Genomic DNA, 27,259 nt, shown 5'->3' with positions numbered 1-27,259 from the left:
CTCAAAATTAATACAGCTTTATCACTTTGCTTAGTTTAAAGACTACTACTCCTTTTTACCACCTCAAGATGAGGTTTCAATTCTCTGAGCACTTTTCTATTTACACAGATTTCATACATCAGACCAAAAATTTCACAGGTGTAATATAATAGACTCAACTGTCTTAGATATCAAAACATATCAAACAGACCGGTCAAAACGGCAATAACCGATTAAAGAAGGGAAGTAAAAGGGTTGAGGCCGCAAATCATTTACGTAAAATAGTTTAAGAATGAAGTTTAAGTCCAATGACACTGAAACAACTAATACTGGGTTTTGAAAAGGTCACACAGAATGACTTGCTATAAGCAGGCAGATCTTCTGTTTGGGGGATACAGCAGGAATCTATTTCCAGGGGCAAGTTTTCTTTTTTTGTTTTTTTTCCATCTAGGAAATTGAGACATTATTGGACTTTTACCTTTAAGCGGAATGTCAACCAAGAAAGATGGGAAAAAGAAAAAAAAGTTGACACAAAAACATTACAGAAAATCAAACAAGGAAAAAGAAAATGTGTATTTACTACTTGGTCTCTCCCTCTGATGTGATAGGATCAAATTTGAACGCACGCCCACCTAGGTTTCTAGGCTGTTGACACTTTCGGCCAGGGCTTCCCAAGATGAAAGCTTTATTATCTATTATCAAGGTGGCTTACTAGGGAAGGATATTGCTAATTTCATTTTTCATGTCACATTTTGAAAATTCATAATTTTTCTCCACCAGATTTCTGCAATTAAGCTTTAGGGATTAGCAGTTCCTACTTACCAGTATTATTATTCATTTTTTTCTTTTTTTGCGAAGAAAAAGGGAAAGCTTTGTGCTTCTGCTTTCATCATAGCTGGTGGGTTTCTTCCATGTACATTTCAGTCTACATTCATGCTAACCATAAGTCCAGTGCTGTGTTGTTCCAGAGATCATAAACTTTATGCTGTGTCTACCTGAGAACTCAAAGAACTCAAACTATAAGGAAAGCTAAAGCTTCATTCTTATAAGAGTAGCACATTAATAGGAAAATGATATTTTATGAACTGTTCCAGAGGCAGTTCCAAGTAGTCAAAGAATATAACAGACAGGCTAGGGACAGTTGAGCAGACCTAACATACAGGATAGAACCACACCTTGAGATTCAAGATGTGACTTCAGCACAAGAGTGGGTTAAGTCCTTTAAACATATATCTTCTTAATATCCTTAAACATAAATACTGCTGTTGTTGTTTTACCACTTTCAAAAACCATTCCTGTCTCTTTAGTTTGGAATCGAAGGGTACTGAGTGCCTAATTTTAGAAGTTTGATGATTGGCTAAGAGTCAAAAATGTGAAGAGTTTATTTGAATTTCACAAACTTACTTTCACTTTCTATTTGAGTCAGCACCTTGAAACTTATTAAGCTATCTTTTATTGTTTCTTGTTTCAGAGGAAGAATTTATCCTTGGCACACCCTGCAAACATTCTCAGCTCTCCATCATTCTTGGGGAAAAAACAAACAAACCAATGTAATTTGTTCTTGACACTTTGTTATTGTTCAAGACATTTCCTGACCCACCTCTTTTTGGGTCTTTCTTGGCAAAGATACTTAAGTGGTTTGCCAATTCCTTCTCCAGTTCATTTTACTGATATGGAAACTGAGGCCAAGAGGGCTAAGTGACTTGCTCAGGGTCACACAGCTAGTAGGTGTCTGCGATCAGATTTAAATTCAGGAAGTCTTTTTGACTTCAGGCCCAGCTCTGTATTCACACAGCTACCTAACTGGTCTGCATTTCTTGACCCTGTTAAAAGTCAAGTTACAGCCCTCTCTCTTTCCTTTCTTTAAAGTGAAATTTGAAAAATTCTACTGCTTCCACTCTGAACCACATGCACCTCTTAAACCCACTAGTAAGTCTGTACTAAAATTGCTCTGCTGAAAGCAATCAATGACTTCCTCATCATCAACTCCATACCCTTTTTCAGTCTTCATCTTCCCTGATCTTTCTGTATATAATTTGGCATGACTGACCTTGAAATATTCTCCTCTATTAGCTCACATGGCAGAACATTATTCTGATTCTCTCAATCCAAATAATTCAATCCAATCAGCGTGTGTTGAGCACCAGTTATAGGCAAAGAGCTGTGTTAGGCACTGGGGATTATGATGAAAATTGAAACAGTCCCTTTTCTTAAGGAGTCGTCATTCTTCTCCTGCCTCCCTGATCATTCGTCTCACTTTTTCAGTGAATCCTTTTCCTCTTTACATCCTCCAAATGTCAAGATTCCTTATGACGCAGTCCTTGACCTTCTTACCCAGCCTTCTTTTACTTGGTGAGCTGATCCAGTCCCATGTCTTCAAACTATCAGCTTTGCAGAACTCGTAATCTTTCTGTCTGGTTTCAATAATGATAATTACCACTTATACAGTGCTTTAAGGTCTTCAAAGCACCTTATGTACACTATCTTATTCAGACTTTACAAGAACCCTGCAAAGGAGGTGCTATTATCATAAGTTTTATAGATGAGGAAACTGAGACCAAGAGGTGTTATGCTAAGTGATTTTCCCTGGTTCACACAGCTAGTAAATCAATAAGGCAGGGTGTGAATGAAGCTCTTTTGGACTCCAAGTCCAGTGCTGAAACCAATAGGCCATCTAGCTACTTCAACCTATCCCTTTAGTTCCACTTCCATATTTCCAATTTTCTCAGTGTTTCTATGTAGATATCTTACCAACATCACAAGCTGAGGCTGTTCTAAACTTGTTTTCTATTCCCCTAAAACAGTGTTCTTCATCATTTTCCTGTTTCTATTTATTTGTACTGTCATCACAGATATCCATACTGGCATCTTCAGAGTGACCTTTGATATCCTTCTTGTCTTTTGATTTTTATATCCAACTCCCATCACACTTCTATCAGTTCTGCCTCTGAAATGCCTCCCCTATCTGTCTCCTCCTTTCTCTCTGCAGTACCACCCTAATCTTTGCTGATTACCTCTCATTTGAGCTATTGCAATAACCTAGCAAATGGCATCCTCACTTCCAATCTTTGTCTTCCAACTCATTGGAAATGATGATGGATTCATCTATCCTTAGCATAACGGACCAAACAGTCCTTTTCTGAAACAAAAGCCAGACCAAAAAAGCCTCAAACAAATAAAATCTCAATGCTGCCTCACTACAGATTAAGAGTTTGGATTCCTTAATCTAAAATTCATACAAAGTGCTAGCACATAGTAGGTACTTAATAGAAACCTGCAGATCGTTGAATTTGAGTACAACCTATCTTTCCAGTTTTTGTCTCCCCCTATGCTTGCTATTCTCCAGCCAAATTGGGTCATTGACTGCTCTGTGAATGCATTCTGAATTCACTGGAAGGTTTAAAATGTAACATCCTAATGAATTTCTCCTTATTGAGGCAATTTGGTGCAGTGGAAAGATCAGTGGTTCTGGTGACAGAGGGCTTATATTCAAATCTCTCCAATAAGTATCACTTGTCCTACCCCAGACAAATAACTGAATATCCCTCAGATAAAGTTTCCATATCTGTAAAATGAAAGATTTGAATTATGTGGCCTCTGAGTTAAAACCAGGACCTATGATTCAGTGATTTTATCTAAACAGAAAACTTTGTAATAGTAGCAATAAATGCAACAAAAATGAAGTTAATAACAAGGAGGAATACAAGTGTGCAAGATCAGATTATTATAGATCTTAGTCCTTAGAAAGACTTGGATCAGCTTTGAAGATCAATGGGGAAAGCAGCGAAGTTTTTATGAAGTACCTACTGGGTACAAGGAAATTCTCAACAACCTGACATCCTACTGGACTTAAGTTTTCTGGTACTGTATTTGTATTAAGCTATGAGAAGGCAGGAGTCATTAGAAAAGACTGTAATGTTGGGAAAGATTGAAGGCAAAAGGAAAAGGAGGTGACCGATGATGAGATGGCTAGATAGCGTCAGGGAAACAACAAACATGAACTTGGACAGACTTCAAGATATAGTAGAGGATAGAAGGGCCTGATGCGTCCATAGCGTGATGAGGAGTCAGACACAACTGAACAACAATAATATGATGAAAAATAGTCAAAAAATCAATTAAGTGGAAAAAATCAGAAAGATGGACAATTTGGCATTACTTTCAGAGACACTTAACCTGGAGTCCATTGATTTTTTTTTTTAAATTTTGATAAGTATTTCAACATAATCGGTATCCTTTAAACTTATGTATTTTTTTGTGCATTTGAAGATAGTCTGAGAAGGGGTCTATAGGTTTCACCAGATTGCTAAAAGGATTCATGACACACAAAAATGGTTAATTGCTCCAGAGTTAGACCAACTCTCAGGTTCCATGGCTGATTACTTCTTTATTGGTTGATCTGGGGTTATATAATCACAGTGAAAGACTAGGTAAGATGTGAAGAAAATAACTTCTGTTAAGTCAAATACCGCTAATGCTGTGAAGTGGAAGTGTAGTAAAATGCATACCAAATGGATTAAACTGTTTAACTACTTGAAGTAGTCTATGATTGTTTTATTACTGGTTTTATCATAAATACAATATTTTATGACCTAGCTTTAGACACCATGCACTAGACTTGGTCACACAATACAGCTTGCTGCAAACAAGTCTGTCTCGTTAAGCACTCTAAACATATACCAAGAGTTTCATGAATCAGCTACACCATATAATCATGCCCTAAATTCCAAAGTTTGCTTATTCAGTCTGAAAGATTTTATTAATCAAATAACATAAATGCTAAAACAGACATGAAGAGTGAAAATTCCTTCATGGGGTTTCACTGTGCTCCTCTACAAAAACACATCTAATAGGAAAAGTTAGGTGTTCAGATCAACCATGACATTATATGCAATTAAAGGATTTGTATATCTGAATGTATTGCAAAGTTAGGTGGCACGGTGGATACAGTGCCAGGTCAGAAAGACTCATCTTCATGAATTCAAATCTGATCTCAGACACGTACTAAGTGTTTAATCCTGGGCAAGTCACTTAACCTGTTTGTCTCGGTTTCTTCACCTGTAAAATGAGCTGGAGAAGGAAATGGCAAACCACATTGCCAAGACAATCCCAGGGATAATACTGTCTATGGGGTCCCAGAGAGTCATACACAACTGAAGAACAACGAATAGCAGTGATCTAACTATCCACCCACCTTCCTGCCTGTCTGTCTGACCATCTATCTCTGTGTCTGTGTAAGAATTTTGCTTCTTCACTTCCTTTAATTCTGAAATGGATTCAAATAGAAATTTTCAGTGAATGTCTATAGGGGTCCTCAGCCTTTCTTGTTCTAGCCTTATCCTTATATTTCTTAGCATCAGGTTTTGAATCCACATGAAGCAGGCTTCAGTTTTGGAATTCAAAATGATAAATACCTGCATTTAATTCATGCCACTTTTATTCTTGTTTTGGATGTTTCAAAAGAGTAAAAACAGGAAATCTCCACAAGAGGAGAGGGTGTGCAATATTCCCAGGAAGAAGAGAAATCCAAGAGATCTTAGGGAGTTTTTTAGTTCAGTTGGTAGAATTCAGGTGTGGAGAAAGATTGATTTTTAAGTTGCTTAAAATCAGTAGAACTTCACTTTAATTCTGCCTTCCATAGTGTAGTTCTTAGAACCACAGCATCAGAGATTCAGAACTAGAAAGGAACTTTAAAAGATTATATGACCTTTATTTTACAGATTAAGAAATGGAGGCCTAGAAATATGAAATGACTCACATAATATGATACAGGGATTCAGAGGATCCTAACATCATAGAGCAAGAGCTAGAAGGAACCTCAGAGGTTACCTCTTTTTTTACAGATGAGGAAACTGAGACCCAAGAAAGTTAATGAACTTGAGAAGGATGACATAAGGGTGTAAGTGTCCCGGCTATGATTTGAACTTGGGCCACCTGGTTCAAAGTCTCGTATTCTTTTTTGTTGTACCATGACGATTTAGTACAAATACATCTGCTTTGATTCCTATCCAGATTTTAAAAATATTATTAGAAGTATTGGCTTGCTATAACCCCTAAGGCAGCATAATACCTTCAATTGATCAAAATGTTTTTTCTCCACCTGATTGTCCCGGTAAATACAAAAATAATCATCACATGACCATAGTCTAAGACTGCATGTTTATTCCAGAAGTTGAGAGGGATGCTTAGCCCTAAGTATTCCTCAGATAACAACATAGTTACCCGATTCATTATATAAGAAAGAGGTGCTTATCCATATAATCTGACTAGTGAGGCCTTCATTTGGCTTTGGGCAAGACTGAAAAAGAGCTAGGAAAATATCATTTTTCCTTAATGCTTATAGAATTACACAATTTTCAGCAGATAAGATTTAAATAAAGAATTAATACTGGGAGGGAGGGGTGTGAGTGCAATGTCGTGTGACCTTTAAAAAACTATAAAGAAAATTGTACACTTAACTTGTGCCTAATAAAATTCATTTTCACTGTCAAAAATCAAGGAGACCCCAAAGTGAGTAGGTTGGTCTAGAATTTAAGCTTCATGTTCCCAAATCCAGGGTTCCTTGTTGTGTTCCTAATAATCAGAAACTACAGGGGAGGGAAAAATAGAAAAGCTTTGCACTCTAAAAGTCAGATAGAAGGGCAAGTGGAAAGTACATCTAAATAAGTGAGAGATCACTCAAAGACTTGAGCTACATCTGGAGCGTGAGTATGTCAGGGAGAAGGAAATTCAATCTTTGGGAAATGAAGAGTATATGAGGGTGCTTTTGATTGCAACCAATTAGATGAACTTATCTGTGGCTCAGAACTCCCAAGTAAAAGATTCATAGACTAGAGGGGGAAAAGAACCTTAGAGGTCATCTAGAACAACACCTTCATCTCATAAATGAGGATGTTGTGGACTACCACAGTTAAGTAACTGACCTTGGGTACATGTATAGCCCTGTGGTTACCTGGCAGAATCTGGATCTGAAGTCAGTTTCTCCTGACCCCATATCCAGGATTCTTTCCATTCTTACTACAAAACAAATCATCCATGTTATTATCCTGATATGGAGAACAAAGAGAAGGGTATGTTGCCCTCTGACTGTGCTTTTAGCAGTTAGCTCCCCAAACTCCCTAGATTCCAATTATTGCAAAATGCAGAATTCCACAGGAAGAGCACCTGTTCAAATACCTAAGCACGTTTCAAATATATAGGAAAACCACTGACCAAGGTGCTGTGAATTTTGTGGGATAAAGTCCAACAGAAAGCAAAAACAGGATAAAAAAATCATTGAGCCTCCAGGAATGACCCTTTTCTACAGTTCCAAGCATTGTTCATCTGGTAGCAAGACAGTTCTTTCACAGTATTGGGTCTTATGGATTTGAGGGGTGGGGAGCTGAAGCTGATTACTCCACTGTAAGGAATAGGGAATATACAGAAAAAATGCTTTGTAATGATTAGCAGGATGTTAGCAAAGCAATTGATAGATTGTATCATCACTCTTTTGTGTTAAAGATGCATGTGTATATACAAATGTGGGAAATGCTTTCTTTTACAATCGAAATGGTGATAAGCCAAACAGTGCTGGGAGCTACGTGGGGTGCTTGCTTCCCCAGTGTCCAATTAGGAAGTGTAAAAGACTTTTAAGATATTTCCCCCCCTACTGATGTGTGGTGGATATAAACAGCAAATTCTCCGAGGATGCTTGGTGAGTGGTCTCCATATACCCACCATGCACCTGGGTACATTTGAACACCTTAAATTGGAATTCCAAGCTCATTATAGCTTGCTGTGTTCTGATGTTGTAGGTGTGTTTCCTCGCAGCAGGGCACAAGGGAAGGATCTAATGTGGAACTGCTCTGCTTCTTTTTTCTTTTCTTGTAAGTGCTTCTTTATCCTAATAACTATAAATGTCCTGTGATGATAAAAGAACATCCTAATGCTTTGGAGACCATGTTAAGACAAATGGACACTACAGTTAGTTTCTGTCCCCTTTAAAAGTGGGTGTTTCTTCCAGATGTGTTAGTTTTAGCATTCACATCTAATCCCTGCTTTCTAGTCTAGGAAGCCCCATAGGCAAGACATGTTCCATAAAATAATTTCCTCTGATTTAGTTTCAAAGATATATTTTTGGGTAGGGAAACCTAGGTGGTGAATTTCTAGTTAGCAGTTGTTCTATTAGGGCAAAGGAAGTCAACCCTACAAGCCAATCTACCAGTTTTACAATAGAGATTAGAAAGGACAAGGTATGATAGATAATAAGGATGGGGGGGGGGACTTCAAATTATAATAAGCTCTGAATTTTGAGTAAGAAGTTCTGGGTTCAAGTCCTGGTTTTGCAACTTAGGAACTGTGTGAGCCTTAATTTTCTAATTCCTAATTAGTAAAACAAAGAATTTGGATTGACCAATCTATAAGGTCTCTTTCAATAGGACATAGATGACTGGAGACTACTCTGTTATAAGTCTTCTGACTTCATGGGGTGTGAGAAAAGGGAACATGAAATGAGGGACTATTAAGACCAAAAGTGAATTGACTAGTTGGTACATTTACCCTATAATTACAACACAACAAGAAAATCTGTTGACCTTGGTAAACACCATGAAATGTACCAGGGCAAGTCATATGAAAGCTACCCTCACATCAATTCTTAACATCAAATTCACTTGGGGTAGGAAGAGCAGGGTGAAGTAGGTGGGGCTACTTCAGGAGAGAACTCAACACAGAGGAAGCATCTGTGTGGAAAGAATTATATAATCTGGAAGCTTATTCTTTTAACTATTCTTGTTAGCTAGGTATTAAGCTCAGTTGTTTCTGTTTGCTAAAGGAGAACGACTGTTGTCAGCAGTAACTAAATTTTATGTTAGTGGCAAAATCCTAGTCTCTCATTATTGCTCTGGCTTTGAGGCGTTAGGATTACTCGGAGAATCACACAAACGAGTCACTCAGGAGGATTATTTTGGTTTTCCTTAGAAGGACTGTTTTGTGTCTTTGAATGAAAATGGCACAGTCCAGTTTTCTCCAAGGCTCAATGACTCTGGAAAGAGCAGAGGGGATCATCTCATGTACCTCTGCCCAGTAATGCCAATGGAAATGGTGACTGACGGTCATTCTTAAAGAGAGCACATTGATACTAACTTCCTCCATGAAGTATGCATAAAGGTTTGAAAAACCTGAACAGCATTATCCGTCTGCTCAAATCCTTAGTACTCTCACCTTTTTGAGAAGTATGCCATCCTTTGCTTCTACAAATATAATGTCTTTCCTTTTAGGCTGCTCTAATTCATGCTAATTAAAATGATGAGGCAGTCAATTACTGAAACTTAATTCCCAAATGTAAATGTTTCTGCGAAAGTTAGTTGCTTTTTTTCCCTTAAAGTTCATAAAACAGAATGATTTCCATGGCATTAAAATTCAGTGGAAATTTAATTTAAATATAATACAGATGTACACCCATATATGTGTATTTGTATGTATGTTCACCTTAAAAATCCTTGCAAATACTGGAAATTTAAATAGTAAAGCTGTGAACTAGAGCAGGGTGGTTACTGAGAAGTATGGACCACCATAAGGAGGAGGAGAATGAGATTTCAGAAACACTGGGACAAGCTCCCTGGTCCCAAATTATCTTCCTCCCCATCTGTGGATGGATGCCTGAACCTCCACTGTCAGGGCTTTCTCCATTTAGTTTTAAAGCTTTGATTCTTGTTAAAATCCCAACCCCCTGGGAGAGGTAACACTTTAAAGCTGCTGTCAGTCATTTGTACATGAAGGACAAGATGACATTGGGTGGCCTGAGGGTAGAGGGAAGGAAAGAGAGGGGGAGAAAGAAGGGCACACAACTGGAAAGACGAACTTCATCTCCTTCATAATTTTGCCCAAGGCCTAAACTGAATGCAGGATCTCTATACTGGTTGAAATACAAAAAGTATAAAATACCTATATTTTGTAGCACTTGTATGGTTACAGTGGCAGTCCTTAAATATTGCTGGACTGATGGTGTGAGGTAGGAAAGCTCACTACACAGAATTCTTGATTATTCTCATGTGGATCAACCAGGACTAATCTTGCTATGAAGTTTTGCTAAAAACTGTCACCTATTCTTTCGTGACCCAAAATGACAGTTTCGTGTAATTTAGAATAGGGAAGTGACACTTTTAAACTAAATTTTGAATTTATCAATACTTTCTTATATTTGCATGGCCCTTTATATTTTATAAATAATTTCTCCTTATTTTACTTGATCGTTACAGAGTAGGGCTGGGTACTATTGTACCTATATGATGAATTTTTCTATGAATGGATCTTTTATGAATGCATTCTATGAAAAATATAATGTAAAGTTATAAAAAATAACTATAAAGAGAAAGAAACTCAAAGATTGTAACTTGTTCAAAGTCACACAGCTTCAAGTAGCAGTGTCTAGGCCAAACTGAGAGAAGCAGACAGAGAGACAGATGTACAGAGAGACTGAGAACAACATAGAGAGAGAAGTGGGAAGCAAGAGGTGAGAGAGGTGGAGAAGGGGAGAAAGGGAAAGGGAGAAGAAGGGAAGGAAAGAGAGGGAGAGAGAGAGGAAGAGAGGGAGGGGAAGCAAAAAAGGGAAGGAATGAGGAAGGGTGTCCTTTTGGATCTTCTGATAAGCACTTTTGGTGGTTAAGACAAGAAACTGCTACCTGGGAACAGATGTTCCCAGAGAAAGTTTCTCTACAAAAGGCTTTCTCCTTTTAATTAAAATAATGAGTCCTAACATAATGAGGGGTGGGGTGTCTTTGATTAAAGATTGACTGTAGCTCCTTTGTTGAGTTATCAAGTGATTCTTTGGAAGCAATGCAGGAAATCCTATGACTAATTTAAGTATAAATAGGTACAAATAGACCTATATTTACGTGTGCATTTTAAGGTGTTTTGGCAAATTTGATCTAAATTGGTTCTCTGTAATGTAGCTTGGAACCTGCTCTGCAAATTATAGTTTTGGAGAGTTTCTTAGGCATTCTTAGAGGTTAAATGACTTGGCCAGGGTCACAAGGCAGTACTTGAACCCAAGTGTTTCAGACTTCAGTTACTATATCATGGCACCCTGTCTATACTGGTACCTGTGATGTCATCTGTAGAAGGAGGTCCTGGGTGGGAAACTTCTACCTGTGCAAAGCGGCAATGGTTGGTAACTCATGGTCTTAGTGACTTTCATTAGGTACTGAGAAGATGGTAAGTGATGCGATGTGTTAGAGACACGGCTTGAACACAGACAGGTCTTCTTGACACTGAAGCCGGTTGTCTATGCTGTCCTGCCATATGTAAATGTATATGTAGATATATTATCCTTACATTTAGAAATACCTATTTACACATAATATGATTATTAATAATAGCTAACATTTATGTTACACTGCAAAGTGCTTTACACATATTATCTCATTTGAGGTATTACTTATATTTTACAGATGAGGAAACAGAGGCTGCAAGAAACTGACATATACACAAGAACACACATAATGGTGATAAGCAATGTTGATTTAAAAAAAAATCAGCTTTTCAAAGCTCTTTATATATATGTATATATGACATGTGTATCTGTCTAATGAGCATATATCCATCAATGATCATTTTTCAAGCACCTGTGTACTAGGCATTGTGATACATGTATGAATGTGTCTCTTATATGTATTTACACATATGTAAATATGCAGATTTGCATTATATTATATATAAACACACTTTGTGTGCATCTATACATATGTGTGTGTTTACATGTTGATACATTTTCTGTCATTTTGGATTAGTTATGTTTCCTCCATTAAGATGGGTTGACTATAACCCTTTCAGGGAAAGTTCTTCAGAGAGTAACTTATCAAGCTCACAGCATTGGGTTAACCACTCAAGGTTTTTAGCTTTCTGTTGTCATTTTATCAAACAGTGCTTTGAGTCACATGGAATTTTAAATCCATGCATAAATACAAAAGTAGATCCATAAATGTCAAAACATATGTACATACACACATTCTCTGTGTTCAGGTGCATACATATCTGTAAGTATCTTCTCTATTAGGGAATTATCATAATAAAGACCAGAAAAGGCATCCATCATTTGCATGTAGGTGCTGTTTCAGAAGGAGTGAATGCTGCTTCACCAGCATTCATCTATATGGAATAGTCTGTTTGGAGTTTTTTTCTTTAATCTTGCTATGTTTTCATTATTGTGGGAACTGTCAGCAAATGCCAGGTAGGACTTCCCCCTACTTTGGGAAGAAAGGTTTTGCTGATGCCAAGATCTACCAATAAGTGTGTGTGTGTGTGTGTGTGTGTGTGTGTGTGTGTGTGTGCGTGTGTGTGTATAGAGATAGGAATATGGACATATATATGGCCGTACATATGCAAACACATATGCATATATACTCATATGCTGATGTAATACATTTACAGCTATATAACATTTTAATATTATTTCAGTAGTAAAAACTCAGACTTTTATTATGTGTATTTTAGCTCCACAGCATCCCTTTCTCCAGGCCTTATACCTGTGCCATTACTGAACATTCTGGAGAACACTAAAGGTTAATGGAAACAGTGTGCCCTCATTAAGCTCTATTTGTGGGAAGGAGCTGGTAGCTTATATTATGAGGTGTCCAGAGAGTGAAATGCCACTAACACACCATGAATATTGAGCACTGATCATACATCTGGCCTCTGTGTGATGCTGTAAAAGTGCCCAAACCCTACTAGAGATTAGTGATTTAAATAATAAAAATCAAGTAATGACAGTTGTGCATCTGAATATGACTACTCTTAGTTTCATAAGAACCTTTCTTCCAAGGAATTCAAAAATCCTTCATGTGTTCTAGTCTATGCATTCTTAAAGCACTACTGGAAAAGTATGCACAGGTTACTTTCCCATTTAAAAGATGGAGAAAATGAATGACAGAGAACTCTGCAAGCAATTATCTGGGACTAAGAGAAATGTACATGTAAACAAATTTGGGTGAATCTGAGTTACAGTTTATAAATACTATAGGTAACTGAAGCTATGTTTGCTTAAAGAAAGCCTTTGTGTATATATCTGTAGGTATGTAGACATGAAATATGTATAATTTTATCAGTGTTGAGAATTCATTGCACCATCACAGAGAGTAACTAATCTGTTTCAATTGATCAGAGGATCACAGATTTAGAGTTGTAAGGGGGTAGGGTCTTAGAGGTCATAAGGTACAGCTCCTTTATTTGGAGGGTGAAGTAAAGGAGAAAACTGAGCGTCAAGAGGTTAAACAATTTGCATGATTAATAGAGGCAGAGCTGGGACGTAACCCAGGTCCATCTTCTGATTTCAAGTCTTTATGGCCTAATAATGTGGCTGAGACACACAGAGCATAAGCGCCTATACGGGGTCACACAGCTATTAAGCTATTAGAGATAGGATTTGAACTCAGATCTTCCAGGCTTAGAATTCTACCTATTACACTACACTGCTTTTGTGTATTTGAATATAGACACTGAAAAATATGTGTTGCTGTTGGGGGTAATCATGTGTATCTTCATAGGATGGTCACTATGTATTATTGTGCATTATTAAAATGGGAGTTTTTAGTTAGGATTATCAAACGAGAGAGAAAGCTGGTGTGCCATTTGTTCAGAAGAGGTAAAATGTCTGTTGCAATAAGGAACTGGAGGGCTTACTCATTAATACTCTAGGTGATGTCCTAGAGGGAATGAATGGAACTGTATAGCCATCTGCATGGAATGAGATATTTGCAGTACTTTCTATCCTGTTACCTTTCCATCACAGTGGCAGTGACACAGATAATCCATTCCCACAAGTACCAGGTGGTGGCAGGAAGGTGTCTTCCCTCCTCTGTCTGTGGGATACAGGCTTTTGCTGATGCCAGGATCTGTCAGTGTGTACATCAGACTCTACTCAGAAGGGAAATATGCCAGGCTGACTTAGAGTTTCTGCAAGCTTGGTTTGTTTGTGAGACTGTTTTTTTTTTTAGAGAGCTTTAGACAGCTGTATTAATCATGCAAACCCAGCCATGTGCAATGTGTTTTATCAACAGAAAAACAGGGACTGAATAGTAACCAGCTCCTGAAAAGACCCAGTGCAAAGCCTGAGTGTAGAAGATAAACCAAACATTTCCTGAACCTACTTGCCATTCTGGGTTAGTGAATGGAAAGGCTGTTCCCTTGGGATAATAATCAGATAGGAGGCAAATTTGTTAGACAAAATTCCAAAGTGATTTACAAAGTAGAAATGGCTGGAGAAAAGGTGAATTGAGCACACAGGAGAATGGTCTTGTTGCTCACTTAGTCAAGAGGATGCTTCATACAAGGATCCCAAAAGCAGTGGTAGTAGATTTCCATCACCCCATGCCCACAGCCCTTCATGTTGCTTTTCCTTTCTAAGGCAGGTTCTACCCCTACATTTTGAGCACAGAATCATTTTAGGGGTGGGAGATTCTATAAACTCATTCCTTTCATCAGTGAATACTATATTAAAAAAAACAACAACAAGTTAAGAGCTAAGGGATTGAGAGTGGCAGTATTAATCTCTCCAAGTGTTTGGAATGAGACCTTAGGAAATGGTGTGAATTCTAACAAAAATGAGAATTGTTTTCTTAGCCTTTCAGATCCACCTATATCTCTCTTTTCTCCTTTTATAATTCACCACGTTCTCTGCAGTGATGCAGTCAGGAGAGGGTTATGCAAATACATGCAATCCAGGGCTCATTTCAGAATAAATAAATCTAAATTAAAATTAATGAAAACACACCTAACAGAAACAGATCGAGCAAGGAGCTAAGGGTTGAAGAAATGAGGTGAGAGGGTGTACTGTCTTCTGTGTTAGGAAAGGGATGAGGGAAATTTTTAAAACTTTGATTGGCCATGGCAGATGCAAGTCAATCTTTGGGCATTCCAGCTACTAATATTATTATTGCTACTGCAGAAAAATCAAGTAATGTGATGAGAGAAACTCAAGGGAAATTCTTCTGAGTTATTGAGACTTGTTTTTGTTTAATCACAGCTTGAAAGGGGCTTAGGACAAGGTTCCTGCTGAGACACTGATGTTTGAAACCAAGTCTGCTTGATGAACCATTCAGGGTAGGGTTGGAGGGGAAAGCTTTGCATGAGGTATATTAAGAGAAAGAAATTGGAATTAAATGCATATTTCTATTAAAGTGAAAAAAGCAGGGAGAAAAATGTCTTTAGACTGTGAGGAGAGAAAATTATCTCAAGAACTGTTTCTCCTCATACATGACATTGTGTCATTCAATAACCAATAATTAATTAAAGTGTCAGTAAAGCAAAGCTTCAAATTCAGGGGGACAAAACAGGCCTATGAATAGACCACCCCCAGGTACCTTAACTTCCAAGACGACAGTAAAACACACTTTCCATAGAGGTTGTAAGTATTGAGTTGGAACAGTAAGAGACATACTGGAATCTCATTGTTAATCACTCCTTTTTGAGCATGTGATATGTTTACGGCTCCCTGGACTACCAAGAGTGTAGACAGTGATTTCAGCTCTAACATGCCCATTTAATTATTGGGAATACAAGACTTGTCAGAAGAAGATTTGTCTCTGGCCCAAGTGATTCCCACCAGTTACCTCAAATCTCATTGAATAGCTTCCCAATTCCCACCACCAGCAACCCAAAGCATTAGTAATAGGTTAAACTAGAATACTACGAGCTACATGAACTAAGAGAAAACTAACTACAATCTATTTATAATGTGAGATCAATCTAGGGCCATTCTCCAATCAACACTGGGGAAGGGGAGGGGGATTGTAAAGGTCTCACTATTCTAAGGGTTCTCTTCCCACTCAAGTCAATTTCATTTAATCTATTTCTCTTTATCAATGGTATGTGAATTCTTCCTCTGGGTGTTCTTTTTTCTTATGGTAAGGCATGATTCAATGAAATATTTGAACTGACAAAAGTGGCTGGGAAACAGTATCCACAAAGTATGCATAGGGTTTTAGGGAAATTGGGCAATGCTCACCTTTGAATATAGGTGAATAAATTGATAGAATTGCCCCTTTGAAAATGATATCCTCCAGGGTAAAAATGCTACATGCTGCACCTGAAGATGTTTGCAAAATGGTAACACAGCAAAATAGTAATACATTCCCCTACAATTCCAAGACAAAAAGACTTATAAAAAATATGTTTATTTCAAGAATCCCAAATAGAACATTTCTTATGAATACTAAACTTGGTGATAAATAAAGGAAATGCTTCTTTTTTTTTTTAGAAGTATCCTTTATATTTGTTGTGTCTTCAACTAGTCTGTTTCTCTGATGATTCATTGTGATACGGAGTGAGCCTGAACCCTCAAAGAAACAGGAACTCTGGCAGATCCTACTCCGAACTGGAAAGGCTTTGAGTCTTATGACTTTATGTTTATCATCTGGGGACCAACCTAGCTAAGTTTTTTCTTTTCTTTTCTTTATTTGTTTTTGGTTTTGGCCACAGCAACTCATAAAATTGTCTAGTGATACATATGGAGGTTACCATCTGTACCAGTGGAGGTAGTATTCCTTACAGTATTTTGAATTATGGAAATAAGAAGTATTTTTGGTGTTGGGGACAAGACAGGCTTTGTATATGTTCCTAGGGAAATTTCTCCTGTAGCAGGGATTCCTTTTTTCTTTTATTTATATGAATGTATAGTCTAAATCCTGCTTAAAGGTTGATTGATACTCTTTTGTTGAGTCAGCAAGTGATCATTTGTAGTCAAAGTAAGAAATCCTTTGATTAATTTTTAAAATGCACATAAAATATGTTTGCAATGAATTTAGAGATTTACATACATATATTTATGAAAAATAAATTATTGGCAATTTTAAAAAGTAGGACAAAAATGGGTACAGGTATTCAGTTTTGATGAGTCTTAACAAAGAATGATTCTTTCTAGCTCAAGCAGCAGCAGCACTGTACCTTTAATTCTCTGCCTGAATATATTTCATTTATGGTGCATACAGTAATCATGTTTAATTGGATTTATTTTTTCACACTCTGCCCCTTATGGCCTACTTTCCTACTTTTTTTCAGTTCTTTGAGCGATATTTGCAAATCACTTTCTGGGATTCAATTTTAATGGTAGGTTGGTTTCATTTTGGACTTTTCTTTCTTTTTTTTTTTCAACCTTGCTTAAATTTTATTTGCCAATTTGCTTTTAAATAGCCTTAAGTTATAGGGTTGTGGCTGTAGCTTGCATCTAAATGTGATGCAGATGGCATAATTTAACTAGATTGTCCATGCAGAGATTTGTTAAAATGAACACAGAATGTTCACCTTGGTTTCTCTGCCTTTACTTTCAAGACAATCGAGTCGGAGCCTGTGTCCTAGAAATGTCTAATTCACATAATACGATAAACTGGGCAATACGTGAAAATATTTCCCACTACTTTTATCAGTACTTTTTGGTTTAGACTTGCTAAATCCCCAAATGTGGAGGAAGTTAGTCTATCTGCTCTTGTCTTTTATGGATTCAGAAGGAGGCAGACTTTCATGTAAAAAAGGGAGATTAGGGTAGTTAGCTGTTGCTGCTGAGGCTAAGAAGTAAAAAGTCTTTGAATAGCTTTATTTCTAGGTATTTGGTACTGTCACCGTGACTCCTGATCAAATACCAGCAGGCCAGACAGCAGCAGCAAAGTGTAGAAATACTTTAAACAGGGTCACTGAACTATATCATGCCTATCAGGTTTGAAGGGGTAGCTATCATTGGTGTTCTCTCTGGAGGTGTAAGGCAGGAGAATGATCCTTATTGAATGTGAATTTTGGGAATTGGTTTCCCCTCCCTAGGTTTAAACATGAAGATGATGGAGAATGACCCTGCAATAGCATAGTGTCATAGAAGCCATACTGACCTTGATTAGGGTTGGGGATTGTGGGTAAAACTCGCTCTGAAGGGGGAAAAACAGTAAGTATCATGGAGAAAAATATATACAAGTGAACTTCTCATTTCTAGCTATAAAGCAAATATAAAACAGATGACTTTCCATCCTAACTGAATTTCAGAAATGAAAGATACGATTCCACTGACAGGGCATGTTGTACGTCCCCTGTTGATAGCAGAGTGCCATCCAATGAAAACCAAAATTGTCTGTGAAGTAGTGGAGAAAAACAAAACAAAACAACTTTATATTAAATAGGAGTATTAAGTGGCTCCTACGTTTTGTTAGGAAAACTATCATCCAGTTGAAGATCTGATATAAAAGTAATATGGTTCAAAAAAGGCCATTTGGGGTTCTGGCCACCATTGTTCAAGTACTCCTGATGGATCACATGACATACCCACCCTACTTACCACCGTACTGGTTTCTCAATTCTAGTCTCACCACTGGACAATAGAACTGCATTGGCTATAGATCCTCCTCTTGAATCCCCAACCCAATTTTAATTAGCCCTTCTCCTCTACAGCCCCACTCCAACCCTCTTCACCCCATCTACTATATGGAATACTTAAAAGTCTTCACATATTGCTTTATATCATCAAGCATCTTAACTACCATGTTTTTACTTCCTCATTTTCACCAACCTGGCTGTCATAGCTATTACAAGCCATAAATCTTTTGGCAATATTTCACATTCCCTCCAGACATGCAGCTCTCACATTGAAGTACTAACATTTTCTTTCCCATAGCCTCTTCCGCATTGAAGATATGAGTAAAAATAAGTGTTTCTGCGTGTATGCTATATATGTTTGTAATAAACAGGCATATGTATGAGCATATATTCTTACTTTACTTTCAGTACATATACATATAACACATTTTTTTACTGTTTCCCAACTCATACACAAATATTATCTCCCCATCTCAGAAACTAGGTTTTTGACAGCCATGCAAATTTGTCAGAAGGTTTGCCTCTGGTTAGGCTAAAGAGGATGACTCATCTTATGGATAAACACAAAGTTTGTGTGTCCTGTGACTTTAAAAAACTTGAACAAGGAGCCTCTTCACGTCAGTTCAAGAAGGCTTTACCACATGCCTAAGATGTGCAAGGCATCACTGTAGGCACTGAGGATGCAGAGACAAAAAGTGGCACTGTTTGAACCAGTGATTTTGCTCAATGTCCCATCTCACCTCTCACAGGTTATTCACCTTACGTCAAAACCCAAGCTGAATTGTGACACCTCCCTACAGGTTCTCTCAGAAACATGATGTTCCCCTCAGCTAAATGCACCCAAGGCACCCCTCTTTCCCTCACCCCTCCCACTTTGTAAATATCTATATCTAGACTAGGCTTGTTATTTCACCAATCATGGTAACTCTCAGATTATAAAACTTCTTCTACCAAAAAGGTTGGCTCTCTATCCATTACCAGTCAGTTATAACTCATTGTGTATTTCTCTCGTTCTTTCTCGCCTTCTCCCCACTCTCCTTCTTTCTCTCTATAGATAGACAGATGTAGTTATACATGTGGGTATATGTGTGTGCATATTTTCTATTTTGTCATCTTCTATTCTAAGTTTATGGAAAGGAAGTTGGACTTTTTAAGGATACAACTTGTGATAACGTTTCAGTCACTCAAAATCTGAGATACCAAATGTATTGCTAAGCTTAGTGTGGTTCAGTTGAAAGTTTTAGCCTCAAACGATGTTTCCTGAGCATATTATAATGTAGCAGGTCAATAATAGCTCAGTGAACAATCAGGACTTACTTATCCAAGTGTCAAGTAGACAATTCGAACTTCTATTGGTTATTTGACGTTACATCTCCAGCCTAGAAAATAAATATCTAGTCTTTTCATAGCATTTATGTTGCAGTAGGTGAGCAATGTCCTATGTTCTACTTCATCCACCTTATTCTATTATTACTATTATTATTCAGGCTGTTTAAATGGTTCAGCTTAATATTTTCTTCCCATGCTGTTCACAGTTGGGTAAATGCTCTCTGCCCTCATTTTCACATGGCCATTTATAACATTGCTAAGTCATTTCTCCCACCTTCTATTCATCACCCTTTCAATTTCTTCTCACCTTATCATCACTTTAGCTCCACCCTGTAATCATCATTTCCCTCCTATCACATCTTATTAGTTATTTTATTCTCTTAATTCTATCCCATTGTCTGATCACTCCCTAGTCTCTTCTCCATCCCAGCTTTTTAGCCTCACTCTTCAATTATCTCCCCAGTGCTATTATTATTTTCCTACTCCATCCCATTATACCTGCAGTCATTATTATATCTCTGGTTTCATGGACAACTCTAAGAGTGTCAAATGAAACAGGATGTAGAAAGTACCTTTTGCATGAAAAAAAAAAAGTCACAGAAACTTTCAGTCCCAGTTTCTCTCAGGGTACTAATCCCATTATCCTGCCCTCTGGGTTTTGGAGGTGGTTACCACTATTGTGGGGTAGCACCACTCCACCACAGATCAAGAAGTCAGGTAATCAGAGCCTCACTCTCAATTTTAACTGCAAATACGAAATCTAGAGTTGAAAGGGACATCAGAAGTCAGGTAGTTCAACTCCTACTCAATTTAAACCTTCTCTACAATATCCCTGACAAATGGTCCTCCAATCTCTGCTGTAGGGGGTGTAACTGACTCAGGAGGAAGTCCCTCCCATTTTCTTTTACAGTTCTAATTGTTAGGAAATTTTTCCGTATGTTGAAATGAAATTTGCCTCTCTATAAATTCTACCCATTGGCCTTTCAGGATCAAACAATTCAATCTAATCTCTTCACTGTATGGCAACCCTCTAAATTCTTGATAGCAGCTATCATATTTCTCTCTTTTCCAGTCTATCTCCTCACTATCTCCCACATTAGTCCCTTTCTCAATTTGTACCACAATCAACGCCTTTGTCTAGACCAGGGGTAAGGAACCTGTAGCCTTGAGGTCACATGTGGCCCCTAAGTCCTCAAATTCTGACCTTTGATTGAATCCAAACATCACAGGACAAATCCCTTTAATAAAACCTGGCCTCAGTCAAAAGGTCACACCCAAGGACCCAGAAGGCTACATATGGTTTTGAGGTCCACACGGTCCCACCCATGGGAGACTCCTGAAATTGCCTCCTAATTGGTTTCCCTTTAGCTAATATTTGCTCTCCAATCCATTCTTCACATATTTTCCAAATTAATATTCTTAAAATACAATTCAGATTTGACCACTCCCCCTGCCTTTTTTCCCCCAGAAACTTTTGTGATTCTCCAGTGACTCTAAGACAAAATACAAATGTCTCTGACATTTAAAACCTCCTACAATCTCCCTCGAACCTATTTTTCTAGGTTAATTATACATTGCTTCTCCTGATCACATTCTACCTTTCAGATAAATTGGGTTACTTGCTCCCTTTACATGACATTCCATCTCCTCTCTTCATGTCTTTGCACAGGCTGTACCCCCTGTCTGGAATTCTCTTTCTCTTAATCTCTAACTCTCTTTAAGTCAGAGATTATCCTAAACTTAACCTAACCCTTAACCTAAGCTCCCTTTAAGGCTCAGTTCAAGTAGAACTGAGTAGCTTCTCAGGTCCAAAAATTTGTTTGTCCCAAGCATTCACCTAACAGGGATCACTAGCGGTGGGGAAAGGGAGGGAGGGAGGGAGAGATAGAGAAAAGAGAGACAGACTGATAGACAGACAGACAGACACTGATTTTATTTGTCTCCGTAGCTGTTATATTCCCCAAGTAGCATGTAGGTTCTTTGAGGTCAGGAGTCATCTGAATTTTTAAATTAGATTTTCTAGCACCTAGAACAGTGGTTGGCACATAGTATATCCTTAATAAATGTCTATTGTCTGATTGGTTATTTCATATATATATTCCTATTTTCTTCAATAGATCTATTTTGGGGGCTGGACTCCAGTCCTCTTATTACCTGGCCACACATCTCTGCATGTATTCTGCCTTCTCAGAGTCCTCTTCAAAATGTGGTACCTAGAACTAGTCACAGTCCACTAGATGTGGTCTGACAAGGTCAGAACACAAAGGGACTATTATTTTCTTCCTTCTTGATGCCATATTTCTATTAAAACAGCTTAAAATACATGATCTGTTTGGGCTACTACCAATACCATCTTGCGAATTCCATTTGGAACTTGGCTAAAGTCCAGGATAGTTTATAATGGGATATTAAAAAGTATCAGCTTACTGGGACTTCAACTAGTGCAAATTTTTAACCATGGAAATCCCAAGCAAGGCAATAATGAGTTGACAGGGAGAGGGGAGTCCTTGGGGCCTCCCTGAAGTTCATGAATTGTTGGGGGGTTAGTAGTTAATCCTCTGGCATCAGCAATTCTTTTTGAGAAATACCATAATGACCTTGAAAAATTATTGACTAAAAAAAAAAAAAAGGATGAATGCCTGGTTCTTGAAGACAGGTCTTCCTTGATTTGAGGCTAGCTTTCTATATACCTCCACCAAGCTGCCTCTTCAAACAAAACCAAGGAAAGGAAAATTTAGTAAGCTATGATAAGGTGTAACACACACAGCAAAAACAGGAAAAGGAAGGAAGGAAAGGAAGGAAGAGAAAAAAGGAAGGAAGGAAGACAATTTTTACTAAGGCAGAAGAAGAACATGCTTAAGATTTCGTATATTTCTGACTGTTTGGGGTAGGAGAATTATGAGGAAAGCATGAAAAGCTACAGAAAAAAAGAGACAGAAATGGGGAGGAAAACATGACTTTCAAAGTTTTTTTTAAATAAACCATTTCCATTTCTTAAATTCTGTTCCCTTCTTTTTGTTGTCAGTGTCTGAATGAGAAGCGGGAAAATAGGGGCGCAAGAAGAACAGGTGACTCCGATTTGACACTGCATTCAAAATCACGGTGGACATGGGTAAAAAAATCTACTGACTTCCCAAAATGATGAATAATCAGAAACTCTTCCAGGGATCTGAGCAGGAGCTTATACCTGCTGCTGCCTGGGTCTGGCAGAGGCTTTGCCAGCTGCCTCTTCTCCTCCAGACTGACTTAGTCAGCAGAGTACCCCACTGCCCACACAGTGCTCACCAGAGAGAATGTGGTTCCTAGGTATTGTCTCTCTGCCTGGCCTGATGCAAATCAGGCATTATGATAAGGAAAAATACAAGTGCATCTAAGGGCACTGCAAGAACGTGCTTCCTTCCTTTCTTAATTAAATCCTATGTGTATATGAACATGTGAAGTGGACATCGTATCTTTTGGTACAAGGAGTACGTGTGCTAATACTGAGTGGTTATTTTTCACCACGCCTCTGCAGGAAGAAGCAATGTACCCTTCACAACTGAACAAGAATAAACAGGATATTCCTGTTTTAGAAGCACCAAAGGACTTTGTTTTAAAATTTTTCAACCTTCTTTTCCTCTTGCCTGCCTCTGATACAGAGAACAGATAGTTTGACTTATTATTTAGATTTTTCATAGCACTTTTCCAAGGACATATGGCTATTTAGCTCCCCAGTAGGTGCCAAGCTTCATAACTTTCTGATGAAGCAGGTAATCCATTCCAAACAGCATGGTAAATATAAGTTCTGAAACTATGAGCAGATCAAGCATACCAGCAGCTGAATAATAATGATTAATAATTATTATATATAACTAGCATTTGCATGGCACTTTAAGGTTTACAAAATATTTTTATCTCATTTGATCCTCACAATAACAGGGTGAATTATGTGCTATTATTATCCCCATTTTACAGATAAGTAAACAAGCAGAGTAAGGCTAAGTGACCCAAAGCTAAGATTTGTTCGAGGTCACAAAGCTAGTCTTCAATAGATCTATTTTGGGGGCTGGACTCCAGTCCTCTTCCTCCCTGGCCACACATCTCTGCATGTATTCTGCCTTCTCAGAATCCTGTTCAAAATGTGGTACCTAGAACTAGTCACGGTCCACTAGATGTGGTCTGATAAGGTCAGAACAGAAAGGCACATGTCTGTGGCAGAATTTGAACTTGAACTCAATTCTAGCTGACTTCAATCTGTCTTTACCACCTTATTTTATTTTAAGGGTGGATATATTTTATTAAAGTTTAATTTGGATCAATCAATCAGGAAGCATTTATTATGCAATTAACATTATCTCCAAGGACAATGAGTTTATTTAAAATATATCCCAAATTTTCCATCTGTAGCTTTGCTAGCCGATTCCTCAGAGCAATGTTGGTCAAACTACATTGCAAAGATCTGAAACACCTCAAGATTGTTTTTCCACAGGTCTTATGTTTTTTATAGGTATGAAAAACAATAACTTTAGAGGATTTTACTACCAGAGTTCTGGCAAAATTTTGTTTGTTTAAGCCAAAGGGTTTCACCATGGAGGCAAATTCTAAGAACTATTACTCTAGAGCATTATGCCTTCTGCTTCCTCTTTAGTTTCTTTGATGAGTCTCTTTGGAAGATTTAACAATGAGGGAAAACCCTCTTGCTACAAAAATTATTGTGTGTGGAAGTGGACTCCATCACAGGCAGACTGGTACTGTCTCCGTTCTCTGTGGGTGAACATATCCAATCCCTCTTTTTTTCAATCTCTCATATTTCCTAGCCCATTTTTGCTGCTTTCTCATAAGAACATAGCTGTCAAGTATTTTCTTTTCAAGGTGGAATAAAAGTGAAAAGAACCATTGATATAATTTGATCATTACCCATTTCCTTTCATCAATCAACTTCAACTGTCCTCCCAATCTCTCCCCTTTCTCCCTCAATCTCCAGTTTTCAACATTAATTCTTATTCAGATGAGTCTTCTTCCCCTACCTCTACCCCTTCCCCCTCAGAGTTCAATAGGTTATGTTGTTTTTGCTACTACTTAAGGACTCACTCGTGTCAGGAACAGAGTAGGGATGTACATTTCTTAAATAACCTTTTGGTGTCTTATGGGTTATTGATGTCTGCAGCGATAGCAGGAAACACTGATGCTCAGTCTTGGGAGACAAGTAAAGAAGGACATGAATTTTAAACTTCATGTTGACAAAGCATTTGTGTACCCATGTCACATTAAACTGTCACTGACTGAAGTCAATGAGAGTTATGAATGACAAACTGAAGGCCAAATTTAGTGTGGTTAACACAGACACACTCTCACACTCACACACACACACACATATGCATATGCCCACTAGAATTTAGATTTTGAACAGTGTTAAACTGTCTCTAATGGTACACTTCAAGGGCCATTATTTGAAATTTTTAAATTCCTTTTATGAGGACCCACTTAAGTCTGGCTTGAGGGAAAAAATGCTCAATAAGCAATTTATCTTATACTCTTCCACAAATCCACTGACATACCCCAAGACACAGTATCTCTGAATTGTACCTGTGCAGATAATTCCTGCAAATTTGAACAACATGAAGATAACAGTTATTTAATTACATTCTATTTGTTTTATTGCTTCCTTGACTTAGAATATTATAATCTTTGTTTCTTTTTTTTTCTATTGCCATCCAGAAAAATCCTCCTCTGATTCCTCATGAAGGCATGAAGATGGTCCTGTATTTTCAAAGATTATGCTTGTGGAATAAATATTCCAACAGGTCCCACCAAAAGTGAGGGAACACGCCTGTCTCCTGAGAAGCAGTTTATCTGAGTTTGGAGGGACCCATTACTGGATAGTTGGACAAATGATGAGTACTTTCTGTTGAATCAAGTCATAGGGATCGTTGGTCTCCTAAGGTACAGCAGGATTACAATCTATGCACATGGAAGGAGTATTCACACTGGGTAAATCAAGGATCATTTTAACTATTTGAACTGACCCTGTCCTAAGTTTTATGATCCATTTTTTGAATCTACTCCCTTATAGTTCTGCTAGTGCCACAGATTCTTCTAAAGGTGTCTTTGCACTCCCCTTAGCACTTCCAGCCACACATTCTACTTACTCAATGATTCATTCCATACCTAAGGTGTAACATCCTGCTAATTAAAGAGACACCAATGCAGGACATCACTACCAGCATCAATAATTCTGAAATCACTGATTCCTAGTACTTTTATTTCCGAACCTTCTTCAGAAAAGGGTCAATACGTTCCTTCCTTACCGCTTCACCTACATTCCCATGGGACGTATATTTCCACAGCTACCAATACAGAAACATGTCCCTACTTTCTTTCCTTTTAAGATTTTTCTGTGACATTCCAGTATTTAATTCCTTAGTCCTCCCTCTTTTACCATGCAATGCTGAAAACACCTTTTGATATTCTGCATCTCTTTTTCTCAGTCACCTTATCCAATTCTCACTGAATGTTTCTCTCTCAATCACCTTCAACTGTTATTTTTTCCAACTACCATGATCTTCTACCCTCTTATGTCTCATATTTTTTTTAAAGCTACCATCAACTTAAAGAGAAATGTATTCTATCCCTGTTGCTTCAAACAACTTGAATTTAAAACAATAACAACCCACAAACCAACAATCTTGGAGAGAGATGATATCACATTCATGTACAAATATTTCTTTATGGAGGGATTATCAATGCTACATATGAATTTATCTCCTCTCAATCACTTATTTCTTGTTTCGCCTAAGAGTTTGTTCTGTGAGATATGATGAGTGAATGGTCCAGTCTGCTGAGCGGAGAAATCTGTAATGTAATTAATTCTACTGGACCAGGCCCCCTCATCTGTGATATACTTACTGAAAAGGATTAGGCTGGCATTTGTGACTCCCAGCTTGTTGGCAGCCACACAGGTGTAGTTGCCATAGTGTTCCTCAGTGACGTTGGTCACCATCAGGAGGGACTGGCCCTCAATGCTCTTAATCTCAAGGCCATTGGCGCTGTTTATCCTAAGAGTGCAAGAGACAACACAAGTAGACCAATGAAATGTATAATATAAAGTAGCTCATTCTGATTCACATTTGTGGGGGGCTTGGGAAGAAGGGGAAAGATAGTAGTTTCAGTTCACTACTTTCTGAATCATCTCTACTACATTTTTTATGTAATTTCAATGAGTAGAGTAGATGACTCCTGCCAATGGAGACTAGTTCCAATTTACCTTGATCTCCATGATAAGCAAAGGGGAGAATATGGAGGGAGTATAGAGCCTATTCAACCATCTAGCTACATCCTCATTTTTTATTGGTTGGTTGAATATTTAATTAGGGCCTGAAGACAGAGTCTCTAGACTCTTTAAAAATTGTATTCAAATATAAATCGAATTTAGTTTAACTCATAAAAACTTCTGTTTGCCTCTTAAAACACCTTCCCTGGCCATGGAGGAACTATGCTGGGCAGAATAAATACCTGGTATCATCTCTGTACCACTCAAAGTCAGGCGCAGGCACTGCAGAGGCCTCGCATTTGAGAGAAGCTTGTCGCCCTGTGGCAGCTTCGTTGCTCTTGGACTCCGTGATAGTGGGAGGATCTGCAGCATGAA

General features: G+C 37.9%; 1 protein-coding gene across 3 annotated transcripts in view; it reads right to left on the bottom strand.

Annotated features, from left to right (window-relative positions):
• Positions 1–27,259, bottom strand: part of LSAMP (limbic system associated membrane protein) — an 823,632-nt gene that overhangs the window by 29,938 nt on the left and 766,435 nt on the right. For 2 of the 3 annotated variants that reach the window (XM_072613944.1, XM_072613945.1), the window contains exons 5-6: positions 27,127–27,247; positions 26,521–26,669 (exon numbers count right to left, since the gene is read on the bottom strand). In XM_072613944.1, the coding sequence (XP_072470045.1) occupies positions 26,521–26,669; positions 27,127–27,247 (270 nt within the window). Of the gene's footprint in view, positions 1–12,423; positions 17,865–26,520; positions 26,670–27,126; positions 27,248–27,259 lie in introns of those variants that run through there. The other variant, XM_072613946.1, reaches the window with a different exon arrangement.

The sequence above is a fragment of the Notamacropus eugenii genome, chromosome 5, assembly GCF_028372415.1.
Source record: "Notamacropus eugenii isolate mMacEug1 chromosome 5, mMacEug1.pri_v2, whole genome shotgun sequence".
Lineage (NCBI taxonomy): Eukaryota > Metazoa > Chordata > Mammalia > Diprotodontia > Macropodidae > Notamacropus > Notamacropus eugenii.
The sequence above is the reverse complement of the archived record's forward strand: the minus strand, read 5'-3'. Positions and strand labels throughout refer to the sequence as shown.